This window comes from Chiloscyllium plagiosum, unplaced genomic scaffold, assembly GCF_037043375.1.
Source record: "Chiloscyllium plagiosum isolate Xiang-an unplaced genomic scaffold, Cpla_swu_hap1 HiC_scaffold_14, whole genome shotgun sequence".
Classification (NCBI taxonomy): Eukaryota; Metazoa; Chordata; class Chondrichthyes; order Orectolobiformes; family Hemiscylliidae; genus Chiloscyllium; species Chiloscyllium plagiosum.
In genome coordinates this window covers 52458002-52470395 of record NW_028270152.1, presented here as the reverse complement: position 1 = coordinate 52470395, position 12394 = coordinate 52458002, and the positions used below count along the sequence as shown (strand labels likewise).

The window sequence follows — 12394 nt, the reverse complement described above, 5'->3', positions numbered from 1 at the left end:
GTTCTTTAACATGTTTTCTGATAGGCCTGCCAGTGCACTTAGCACATCATGGTGCAAGACCATTCGCCCATTTCTAAACACTACCCATCGAGCACTTCACCTGAGGTCTTTGTAACAGAGCTGGTATGTAGATTTTCTCTCTGCGGAGTAGGCAATTATGCTACCTTCTGCATGGACCTTGTTTTCAAGCCACTAATGCCTGGTGACTCACCACATTCAGACTTAGTTGTCAGTAACTGAGCTACTGACAGTATGTATGTTTTATTAAGAGACAGTGCTTTTCCTCTTGCTCTTGATGTTCCTGTGCTATTGTTATGCGAGGTGGCAGTTCTTGAGTATCTGAAAGGAGAAAGGCAGTTCCAAAGAGGGAAAGGAGGAAAGCATGAGTGCTTTTCATTATCTGAAAGCAGTAAATCAGTAGAGTTTGCGGGATCAGGGATCAGTGGGTTACGAGAATAAAAATTAAGTAGGAATATACCAACATCTTCAATAGTTTCAACCATGCCCTGGCCTCTCTTGTGCTGCTCCAATGAAACCAAGTACTGTTTTCTTTATCGCAGTCAGGAAATTCAGTTTTATCTGTCCCCCAGATCAGCTAATCCTGCAACAGAGAGGAAAATTGTTAGTGAGTTTGCAGTAATCTGTTTCGGTGATGTGGCTGCCATATTGAATGCTGGCAATATGTGCGAAGCTGGACTGTGAGGTTTGCAGTAGTGTTAAACATAGGGTGGTCCTTACCTCTTAGGAACAGGGAACCTCTCTCTTCTTTCCCATCCCCTCCACGAAAAGGCTTCCAGGGCAGCATTAGGAAATCTCAGAAGTATGCTCTCTGCCCAGTTGCACAATTATTTAGTGTTCTTCTTGGTCAGGATGTCTTTCCCAACCATTTTCTGCAGCTGTTACAGCCTGAAAGTAACACGCCTTTAAGGGGTGTATGCTGGCTTTCAGAGCACAGGGTTAGTTTTAAATTGTCGCACATCTCACATGAACCCAGACTCTGCTGAAGCATATATCCAATCAACAGCCAGTTTAGTACTGGATGACTTGTTATTGTTCTTTAAATGTTGCCTGCATTGGAAGCGGAGGATGCTGGTTAATCATGCATCATGAACATTTTTGGCCCTTATCCAATTTTCCCTCTTCACATCCAAAACAATCCCTGAGAGCTTTGGGAAAGCATTGAGCAATTGTTTTATTTTGCAAACTGTGTGAACTTTAGACTGAGCGTGTCATTGCTCATCAGCTATTTTGTATCATCTTCACAATAGAAAACGAAAAGTATCCCAAGAATAGAAGAAAACTAAGAGGCAAAACCAGAGAAAGGAACTTGAAACAATCACTAGCACTAGAGAAAAAGTAATGGCAATACGAATGAGCAACGAAAGAGATGGAAAGTAGGGAATCTTAGGAGAGTTTGTTTAACATCTGTCATTGGAAAAAAAAACTGGAGGCTGTTTGGTTTTGTAAAAAGGAAATCGTGTTTAACAAACTTATCCAATTTCTTTGAGAATGTAAAGCAGGGTGGATACAATGTTTGAATTAGCAGCACAAGTAGGCCATTTGACTCCGTAGGTCTGCTCTGGCATTCAGTAAGAACATGGTTGATCTGATTCTAATCTCCATTCCGCATTTATGCCTACGCCAAATAACTATTCATGCCTCTGCTCACCAGTCAAAATGTACTTTACCCTGCCTTAAATTTATTCAAAGACAGAGGGAAGCCAGTAGATGTAATTTATCTGGATTTCCAGAACTCCACCATATTGGATGCTTATTGGAAATAGCATTCAATATGGAGCCAGATGAAAAATTATCACACAAAATAAGAGCTCATGGTATTGGAGGTAATATATTAGCAATTATAGAGAAGTTGCTAATTAACAGGAAACAATGACTCAGGATAAATGGGTCATTTTCAGCTTGACAAACTATCTATTGGAATGCCACAGGGATTAGTGCTGTGCCTCAACTATTTACTATCTCTTACTGACTTGGACGAAGGGACCAGTTATGTGAATGTACACTTTGACAGGAAGAATTTTAAAAGAGTAGAATATTATTTAAATAGAGAAGGGCAGAGATACCAAAAATTCTGCAGTACAGAGGGATCTGAATATCCTTGTGTGTCAATCACAAAACACAAGAATGCAGATACAACAAATATTTTAGGAAGGTGAGCTAAATGTTGGTCTTTGCAAGGCACTCAAGTAGAGAAGTAGGGAAGTTTGGTCCAACTGTACAAGCGCATTGATGTGACCAAATCCCATGTACAGTTTTTCTCACCTAACCTAAAAAGAGAGAGATTTTCATTGGAAGCAGTTAAGGAAAGGTTCACTCAACTGATTCTTGGGTTGAGTTTCTGTTATGTATAAAATTTGGGCATATAATCATTGAATTCTGGAAGAGAGATAAACCAGTTGAAATGTATAAGATTCTGAATGGGCTGAGAGGATGTTTCCCTTCATGAGGGTCTCTAGAACTGAGAAGCATAGTTTCTGCCTTTTAAAAGTAAATGAGGGTGAATTTATTTTCTCAGAAGGCTGGTACTGTTTGGCATTCTCTTCCCCAATGAGCAATGGATGCTGGATCATTGTGTATTTTCAGGACTGTGTTAGACAGGTTTTGATCGACAAGTCCAGGGTTAAGGGAGACAGGCAGTAAAGTGCAGTCAAGGCAGCCATCAGATCAGCTGTCACCTTATTGAATGGCAGAGATGTCTGGATGTATCAAATGGCCTACTTTTGCTCCTAATGCTCATGTTACATTGTAACCTTTCTTTCAACTTTTAAGATATTTTACTCTTTTCAGAGGTTTAATTCATTCTTGGAATAGAAGTAAATTTGGGTAGTAATAGATATTCCTTACCCAATTCTGTAGAAAGTTTTGTATGCTGTTCTTGCTCAATTAGTATACTCATCAATGTTGAATTTAATCTGCACCTAAAATCACCTTTTGATGTTTGATATTCTGGTGCTTTGCAAATGAATTACATAAAGTGATCCATATCTGTACGTATTTTGTCATGCAAATAGCCAAATGACCGATTCCTGCTCTTATTTCTTATGTTTATGCACAAGGTGTAAGTTGGAAAGTAGAACATCTCAAATCTCAGCTTCCATTAAGCAACCATTGATTAATTGTTGACATAAAGGAATATGCAGCAGATGTCAAAGAAAAAAATTGGGTTTGACACAGAGGCTGAAAGTTTTACTAAGGATGATTCATAAGTCCTCGTTTTTCTTGATTGTTGTGGTTTTACTTCAGAAGCTAAAATGTTTTATTTCTTCAGCTTGCAAAAGACAAAGAACGCCTGCAAGCAATGATGACACACCTGCACGTGAAGTCAACTGAACCAAAATCTACTCCTCAGCCTGTAAGTAGTGATCTAAGAGCAAGGTGACAAATGCTTAGAATGATCAACCTACACACTTGCACCACAATTATTTTATTCTTTTCCTGAATATGTTTTAGACTAACTCTCCTGCTAACTTACTGTAACCTTTATTTTTGTTTTCCGTTAATATTTTCTTCATGAATACCACTGACTCACGGTTGTAGACAGATTCAAAAGCTCATTCATTTTGCAAAAAATGCTCTAACTCTGGTCAGGAGTGTCAATCCTGCTGTAAATGATTTATACTCAACTAGTTTAGTAATATAGAAATATGAGCATACAGGATGATTTAGCAAGTTTTATAGTACTATACGTAGTTCCCAACCAGAAGGTACTTTATTTACTTACCTACTCATTTGGTATTTACACATATCTGCTTTCAATACATGAATTGTATCTCCTCTTTCCTGTATTGCCATGTGATGTGGTAAGCATTGAATCCTGCTGGTGCTCTCAATTTAAGTGATAAGTACTGATTCCATCCATAGTGGATTGTGGATGGTAATCTTGGGGAAAAAAGCATTCAACCCTCCTAGCTGAAGGAAACAAACATATTAACAGAATATTCTTGTGGGGGAAGGGAGAAATTAAGACATTTAAAAGGGAAAAAAAGATGAAAATACTATTGTTCATTCTTTTTTCTAAGATTTTTCTGATGACTAAAATCAAGGAACTATGTTTGACCATTCCAAAGAATAAGGTAAATAAATAATGTGTAATCTAATAGCTATATATACTATTGCTGTGCACTAGCATTCACACACACAAGCAGATGGAAAGAACCTCTTTTGGCCTAGATCAGGAAGGAAAACAAAAGACAGAAAGACCTAATAAGAATTTAGATAGAGTTCAATAAACTTCTAATAATGTTCATACAAAAATGTCATTCCACTTAACGTTAACAGGTAACAGTTTACATCATAATCATTATTCTGCTACAGTCCTGTAATTCTTTAAACGAACTAATCAATTATAATGGAAAGATTACCTTATTTCTTGCTTGAAACATGTATTATTCAGTCTCTGAAGGTACCCAGCCAACAGTATCATTCAACATCAATATGTGAGAATTAATTGAGCATGACTGGGCCTTTAGTTGCCACTTGCAACTTCAGTCAATATGTGTTGATACAAGATAAGCTAGTGGCTCGTCTGCACAGAGTAGTTGTTTCATAAATAACAGACTAAAATGATACACAGTGTATTCTTATATCAGTTATAATTAGAAAAAATATCATTCTGTTAATAATCAAAGATTTAATAACAAAATGTTCCACTGTTAGAAATAATCTGTTAAATGTGTTTTTTTTTAACATGAAAATCTGATAGCTGTAAGGTGACAATTCACCATTAAATGTACATGTATTGAAAAAAACTACAAAATAAAACAAATCAGCAGTAAAACTTGCCTTCCGCAATCATTGTTCCTTTTGCCAAATTCTTGCACCATAAATTAATTATGCTTACTTCGAGAGAAAGCTGAAACGATTGGAAAACCAAGAACAGCCAAGAGCAAAGTAAATACCCCAGATCAGAAGCGAGGCATCACAACAGACATTCCTTCCAACACACATAACCTTTGTGCTACTTACTCATTACCATAATTATTGCATGTGGGCCAGACCAAATGCACTGTTGAGTGCCTATAGACCTGCACAGGATTTAAGTTTATCCAAGATGAGAAGGGTTAAATCTTGTCTGCAGTACATAAAGCTGTGGAAGATGCTGGATATGACTGGGAAGGATTTTGAGCAGGATTATTTAATAATTGTGGAAAAGGGCAAAGAACATTCTCCAAAGCTACACAGGTGCCAAATTACCGGAGGAGAGAAGCCTTCTACCCACGGAAATCAGGACTAGTGAAGTGGATATTGGGAGTTGGTACACACTATGGTTGTTACCACCAATGTAGCCCCAAGAATCTAAATGTAGTGCTGCAAGGTCAGTGATCTCACAGGTAGTCACAGTGAATAGATGCATCTTCAGATGTGCACACTTGGCTGAATTCACCACACCTACCTATTCCACTTTACTCGTGTACCAACATTATCTGTTGACCATGACCAACCTAGCTTCTCCTCATCTCCAGACTTAACACAACCTCATACATCACAGCCTGGAACCTTGCAAACATTTCCAGCTGTAACACCATGACAGGCATATCACCCAAACAGATTTGATCTTCAGCACACTTGCCCACAGGGTGATGTGGCGTTCAAGTGCAGGCAGCTGCTGAGACAGGAATAGGTAAATGCTTTTATACCGATGGAGGAGACCATGCTTCTTATAAATGAAGTGACAATGTATTATCCTGTGGTTGGTGGTGTTATTGAAAAAAATTAAAAGTGGTGATGTACTTATACCTAATCCTCTTGTCCAAATCCCACTCCCCCATCTCATTCCATCATCTTTTTCTGATTTACAAGTTAGAGTTGGTCTAAATACACACCTTCTACTTTTCCCCTTCTCCACTTATCACAAGAACATGAAGAGGAACAGGCTCTAGAGGATAATGATGATGAAAAATCACCATTTGGTCTCACACTTAGTTACTAATATACTGACCTTTCATGTACTTCAGACAATACTGAAACACAACATTTGATCAGTCACCAGGTATTAGTGGACTTCAATTGGAACAGAGGGAAGGAGTATGGTATGTGTCACAGAGAAGTCCGATGAAGACTTTGATGACATAGAGTACATGAAAAAGCTGATGGGTGCATTCAGAGATAAATGATAGGAGCATTGGTAGCCAACAGTTAAAGAACTTGGGAGGAGTCCCACAGCCCTTGCACGAGGCCTGCCACAGAGCTTGGATCCCATCCTTTTTATCGCAGTGGAATTTCTTTAATGAATTTGTGTTTGATGCTAATTGAGAGGGTTAGCTGACGTGTTTAGGTTTGCAAAGCATGGGGTCAGTTCCCGTAGTTCAATTGACTTTACCATGAAGAACTCTTAACGACCTCTCCCCTTGCCTGAGGTGTGGTGACCATTAGGTTAAACCACCACCAGTTGTCTGTCTCTAATGAGAGAGCAGTACTATGGTCTGGTAAGGCTGGCAACCTGACTTGACTTGAGTCATTCCCTGGCATTTGTGTGGAGTGAATATTACTTGCCACTTGTCAGCCCAGACCTGGATATTGTCTGGGTCTTCCTATATTTGAATGTGGACTGCGTCAGTGAATACTGCAGTAATCGACAAACATCCCTACTCTGACCTTATGATGGAGGGAAAGTCATTGATGAAGCAGATGAAGATGGTTGGGCCTTGGACATTACACTGAGAAACTCCTGCAGAGATGTCCTGGAGCCAAGAGTGTCTCCAACCAGCCGAGAGTTTGCCCCCTGATTCCCATTTACTCCATTTTTGCTTGTGCTCCTTGATGTCAGCCTTCATCATGTGCAGTCCTGATGTCAAGGGCAGTCACTCGCTTCTCCTCTAGAATTCAACTCTCTTGTCCATGTTTGTAATGTGACCTTATTAGAATCCAAATTGGGCATTGGTGAGCACATTATTGCTGAGTACGTGCTGATGGCAACATCCAAGGAGCAGGAGAATCAATGTTTTGGGCATAAGCCCTTCATCAGGAATGAGGATTTCCCTAATTCCTAATGAAGGGTTTATGCCCGAAACATCGAGTCTCCTGCTGCTCGGACGCTGCCTGACCTGCTGTGCTTTTCCAGCACCACACTCTCAACTCTGATCTCCAGCATCTGCAGTCCTCACTTTCTACTGACGGCACTGTTGTTGACACCTTCTACTCTCTTCCCAATGATGAAAGGCTTTTCCGAGATGAAAGGCTCTATTTTTGAGGAAAGATTGAGTAGTTTAGACCTATGCTCACTAGAGTTGAGAAGGAGAGGAGATCTAATTGAGGTATAAAAGATGCTAAAGTGGTTTGTTGTGATAAGCATGGAGATGATATTTCCCCTTGTGGGGCAACCTAGAAGGAGAGGTCATACTTTTAGGCTAAAGGGTGGCAGATTTTTAAATAGCGATGAGGAGGAATTACTACTCTCAAAGGATCACGAAGCTATGGAAGATTGTACTGGTATTGGCACACTGCATAAATTTAAGGAGATGATTAACAGAATCTTAATCAAGAAAGAGTTATGGGGAGTGAGTGGGAAAATGGAGTTGAGGCCATAGTGAAATTAGCAATGAACTGAGTATCAGCTGACCCTTGCAGCCTCACCAAAGAAATATACCACTATTTGATATGGAAATTATTGCAATGATTAGTTGGTAAATAGATGTGAACTTAACTTTGCATATATTTTAAACATCAAAATACTCTGCACCCTTCCCTCCCCCCACAAGAAGACTATTAGCATACAGCAAAAGTATTATCAAAATGGCAAATTCAGACCAATTTTTAATGAAATTCTAGTAATATCTTCCTGTGTAGATTTTAAATTTCAGTGGGCATGTTCAGTATACATTTTAAATACCTTAGAAAATGTAAGAGACAAGCTATCAAAAACTTCATTAATCCAGTTCAGCATTGTACAAAGGGGACCCCAACAAAGAGCTTGGTACATAGAAAGTTGTGGAAGAACCTTTGACAAAGTAAATTGCATACTGATGTATGCTGCACAAGTCAGGCCATGCAGGTACAGTAGGAGATTGTAAATGTGGTAGGATTCCTGAAACCTTGCCCCCTCACCCCCACAGCGCCCGTGAATGTCTACGTTTAGCTGAAAAACCTGCAATGTTTGCTATGTAAGCTGTTGGCACGTAATGTAGGTGCAAGATTGACAGAGCATGGTTCTGTGCAGCAAGATGTCTGCGTCCTTAACTGATCACTGCTGAACAGTAACGTGCAGCTTGGCTTTGTGTCTGTACTAAAAGGCGAGGTGAAAGTGAAGATTTGAGCCTGTAATTCTGAATGAGGCAGCAAAGGAAGGTAGTGACACTTGCAGTGAGCATCCAAGCATTGCAAAGTGACTAAATGTTACAAAAGGTAAGCGAATAACCCTGAGGTGTATGATGCAGGAGATGAGTGACTGCCCCTGTGCAGCCTGGCAGCAGCATTGCAATACAAGATCTCCATGCATTCAGAAGTGCAGCACTGAAGTGGATAACTGTATTCTAAGTGAGTTGGAGATGTGCCATGATGGTGTGGTGAGACTGCTGCATATCCGCTAGCAAACTCCATCCTTGAGGGTGGGGTGCAGGCAATTGCTGCCCATGAAACATGCCTAAGGTGTTGGTGACTACTAACCAAAAGTGGTGCCCAGGAGAGCAAAGTATTGAGCCAGTTACCAACTTTGATTTTCGCTTCAGGAACTGTTGCTGTCTAGTTTTTATCTGCCATGTGGTAGAATTGCAAACTGCACATAAATGAAGTGAGAAAAGTATGAATGAGACATTAATGAATGCAAATATGCCTATCATCACTAGGAGGAAAAAGTGAGAACTGAAGATGCTGGAGATCAGAGTCAAAAAGTGGGTGCTGGAAAAACACTGCAGGTCAGGTAGCATTTGAGGAGCATAAGAGTCAACGTTTCGGGCATTAGCCCTTCATTAGGAATTCCACTCATCACTCCCTAGTCAGATCCTCATCTTGCCACTCCAACTTTGGGTGGAAAATTGAAATCTTATTTTAACGACCAAGAATCTAATTTTTTCAATCTCACCATATTTTCCCAACTGACTTGCTATGCCCATGTTGTTCAGGGGTTGGAAGAGTTCCACCCTTTGGGACTTAACAGTTTTGATGCTGATTTTTAAAATGCCCCATCAGGAAATGACTGAATAAATGAGACACTAAGGGGTTAAGATTTTATTAAACTGGAGAAGGTTCAGAAAAGATTTACCAGGAACTTGCCAGTGCTGGAGAATTTGAGTTATGAGGAGAGGCTGGTTAGGCTGAGGCTTTTTTCTCTGGAGCGTAGATGATTGAGGGGTGACCTTAGAGAGGTTTGTAAAATCATGAGGGGCATAGATAAGGTGAATAGCAAAGGTCTTTTCCCCAGAGTGGGAGAGTTCAAAACTAGGGAGCATATTTCTAACGTGAGAGGAGAAAGATTTAAAAGGGACCGGAGGGGCAACTTTTTCACAGAGGTTGGTTCTTATGTGGAATGAATTGCCAGAGGAATTGGTGAATGCAGGTACAGTTACAACATTTAAAAGACATTTGGACAGGCACATGAATAGGAAAGGTTTAGAGTGATATAGGTCAAATGAGAGCAAGTGGAACTCATTTAGTTTGGGAAACTTGGTTGTTATGGATTAGTTGAACCAGAGGGTCTGTTTCTGTGATGTATGAATCTTTGACTGTATGACTTAATTGTACAGGGTGAAAGAAAACCAACTTGCATGTAACATTTCAAAAATAACTAAAAGCTATTGTGAATTGCAACATGCTATCTCAGAATATGTGGAGAAGTTCTATGAAGAAAGGGTCCAGCGTTTTCACTTTGAATAGTATGTAATTAAAAAAAAATGTGGATGCATTAGATCCAGGATATGATAATTTTTTTCATAAAATGGACTTTGCTTTGATAGGCAGTGACTTTCAAAATATTTTCCACTCCATTACACATGAATCAAATGCTCAAACTCCAATCAGAAACGTAAGATGGTTTATAGAGTAACTTTCCTGACACAGTTTGTCAGTGCGACTGCATGAGCAGCTACTATATGTTTTGAATTGGGAAAGTGAGGCAGGTTCTCCCCTTATACCAACCCTGTTCCCATGAAAAATCAAATAGTCTTGTACATTGTCGTGCTCTTTCTCACATTTGCCTCAGAGATGTTGTTAGCTCACCCAACCAAGCCAAGTGAATTTGAGAAAGAGACCATGCTCAAGATTCAGAACTGTCCTGGCTCTGCTTATGAATTAAGCAGTGCTTTGAATGACCGCCTTTTAATGACATATGACACGAGTGTTGAAAAAGTAGTTTGGGCAAGAATAATGCAGTGCAAGTCATACACCACTCGAACTAAAACAGCCACATATGTAGTATTATAATGTTACAATCCTTTTATAGTTCTCAAAATGGAACTTCTAAAGTAGAGAAACAATAGCCTCGCAGTCTAAGGTATTCCAGTGTCCAAAGCATAAATTTTGTACCATTGTACATTTTTACAGATCACACCCATGTACAAAAATGATTTGGTTTTAAAATCTGTATTTCAAGTCAGAGTAAGGATTAAACTCTCAACATTATATATTTTATTAAAAGAAAGCTTTTTTAAAACAAACATGAAATATAACTGTCCAGATTTTGATGCCATTTTATGTCAATAGGCTAAAATGTCTTTGTAAATAGGAGTGTAGAATACTTGGCAGTTACAGTTCAGAGTATCAATTGAGCACACATTGTTTTGTTATAAATATTTTGCTTTATAAAATTGAAATTTATGTGGCAATTTCAATTGGCATCTCAACACAAAATATCCTGATAGTTAACCTATATTCCATAATCAGTGAGTTTGAGCTTGCACACTTGGTAACTTAGTAATTATTTTCCGATGACGAACAGAATAACCCATGCAATTGATAAATATTAATATTGTCTTATTACCAAGGAGAAGTGGGCTCTGATGATTAATCATTGTGCTGGGTAACAGATGTCAGAATGTGAGCATACTGTTTATTAGCAGAATTATGCATCATTAAGTGTTACCTTTAAAGCAAGCTGAGAATACCAATTTTTGTTGTTGAGAGATTTCAGTTTGCAAATTACTGCTTCATTCAAATCTGGCAGGTTACAGACAGACAAGCATTAATGTTGAAAATTGTAGCATGTTTCCATTAGCTGTTGTACATTTCTTATTTCACATAGTTAATCATAAAAATAATATCTATGGCAACAGTAAAAATAAATACTTGCCAGGGATTTATGAACAGTTCAAGGCACTTCTAAACCTGTTCAACACCACCTAGCAGGTGATCAATATAAAAATTAATATGTTTGCCTTACAGAACTGTTTCAGTTGCAGAAAGAAATATGCAGTATCTGTTGTCTGAAGGTTAATAGATTTCCAAATTAAATTTGCTAAACTAGTGGAAAAAGGTATGGTATGATAAATATCCGATTTTAAGTTGACTTATATCATTCTAATGGAAAATGCAGTCCAAGATACACCCTAAAGATGCTAATTTTGAAAAGGTTTTCAATTTTTTAAAAAAGTGTCACCAGTTTTGTGTCAAAAGGTTTCATTTTAAAAGCTTGTTAAGGATAGTGTATTAGAAAAAATACAAATGTCAAATCCAAAGAAAAAAGTGGTGCTGCTCACTGTCTTGGAAATAGCAAGAGGATGAGGCCATGCTTCAGTTTCCTGGCTGTCTGTAATGACTTTATTTTTTAACCTTGGCACATAATCAGCAGCTGGTTGAAATAAAAAAAAACAAGTATTCTTAAGTATTGTTGGATCATATTTTTAGATATTCAGCATTGGGCATTTGGGATCCTAGACTTTTATGTTACTGAACACAACAGCATCATATTGTACTAACGACACATTAACTATTCTTTTACTGGTGAATGTAGCTATTATTAAAAAATTACAGCTTTTGTCCTTATTTAAATATGTATTAGTCTTTTTAAAGCCATGTTATGAAGACTATTTTTATTTGTTTTTGTAGATAACAAATTTCAAGTTTATATAATTACATCATGCTTCCATAATCTTAATATTTGATAGAGGACAAGGCTTGTGATTAAAATTTTATTTACTGTGCAATGAACCAAGTGATCTAAAAGAAAGCCAAATAGCTTGAAAATTACAAGACTAAACCATGTCTGTTTGCCTTTATAGTTCTTCACTTGTGTTTGGAAAGGTTATTTAATAGGCCTGATCTGTGATGGAATTCTGTAATTTTGTGGTGTTTTAAAGTAAGCAAGTGCGTAACCTCCAGATAATGACTATTAGCAGGACTCTGGTAATTGGAGAACTTGTGAACAAGGAGGTGCAGAAAGGTGAGGTGTTAAACACGGGTGATACACTTTTCACCTGAACCCTTCTGCCTCCATTGCTACAGCAGG

At 38.4% G+C, this 12394-nt stretch overlaps 1 protein-coding gene across 10 annotated transcripts in view; it reads left to right on the top strand.

Moving 5' to 3' along the window:
• Positions 1-12394, top strand: part of foxp1b (forkhead box P1b) — a 476491-nt gene that overhangs the window by 411306 nt on the left and 52791 nt on the right. For 8 of the 10 annotated variants that reach the window (XM_087994444.1, XM_087994447.1, XM_087994445.1 and 5 more), the window contains 2 exons: positions 3290-3373; positions 4041-4094. In XM_087994444.1, the coding sequence (XP_087850570.1) occupies positions 3290-3373; positions 4041-4094 (138 nt within the window). The remainder of the gene's footprint in view (positions 1-3289; positions 3374-4040; positions 4095-12394) is intronic. The other 2 variants (XM_087994450.1, XM_087994452.1) reach the window with 1 other exon arrangement.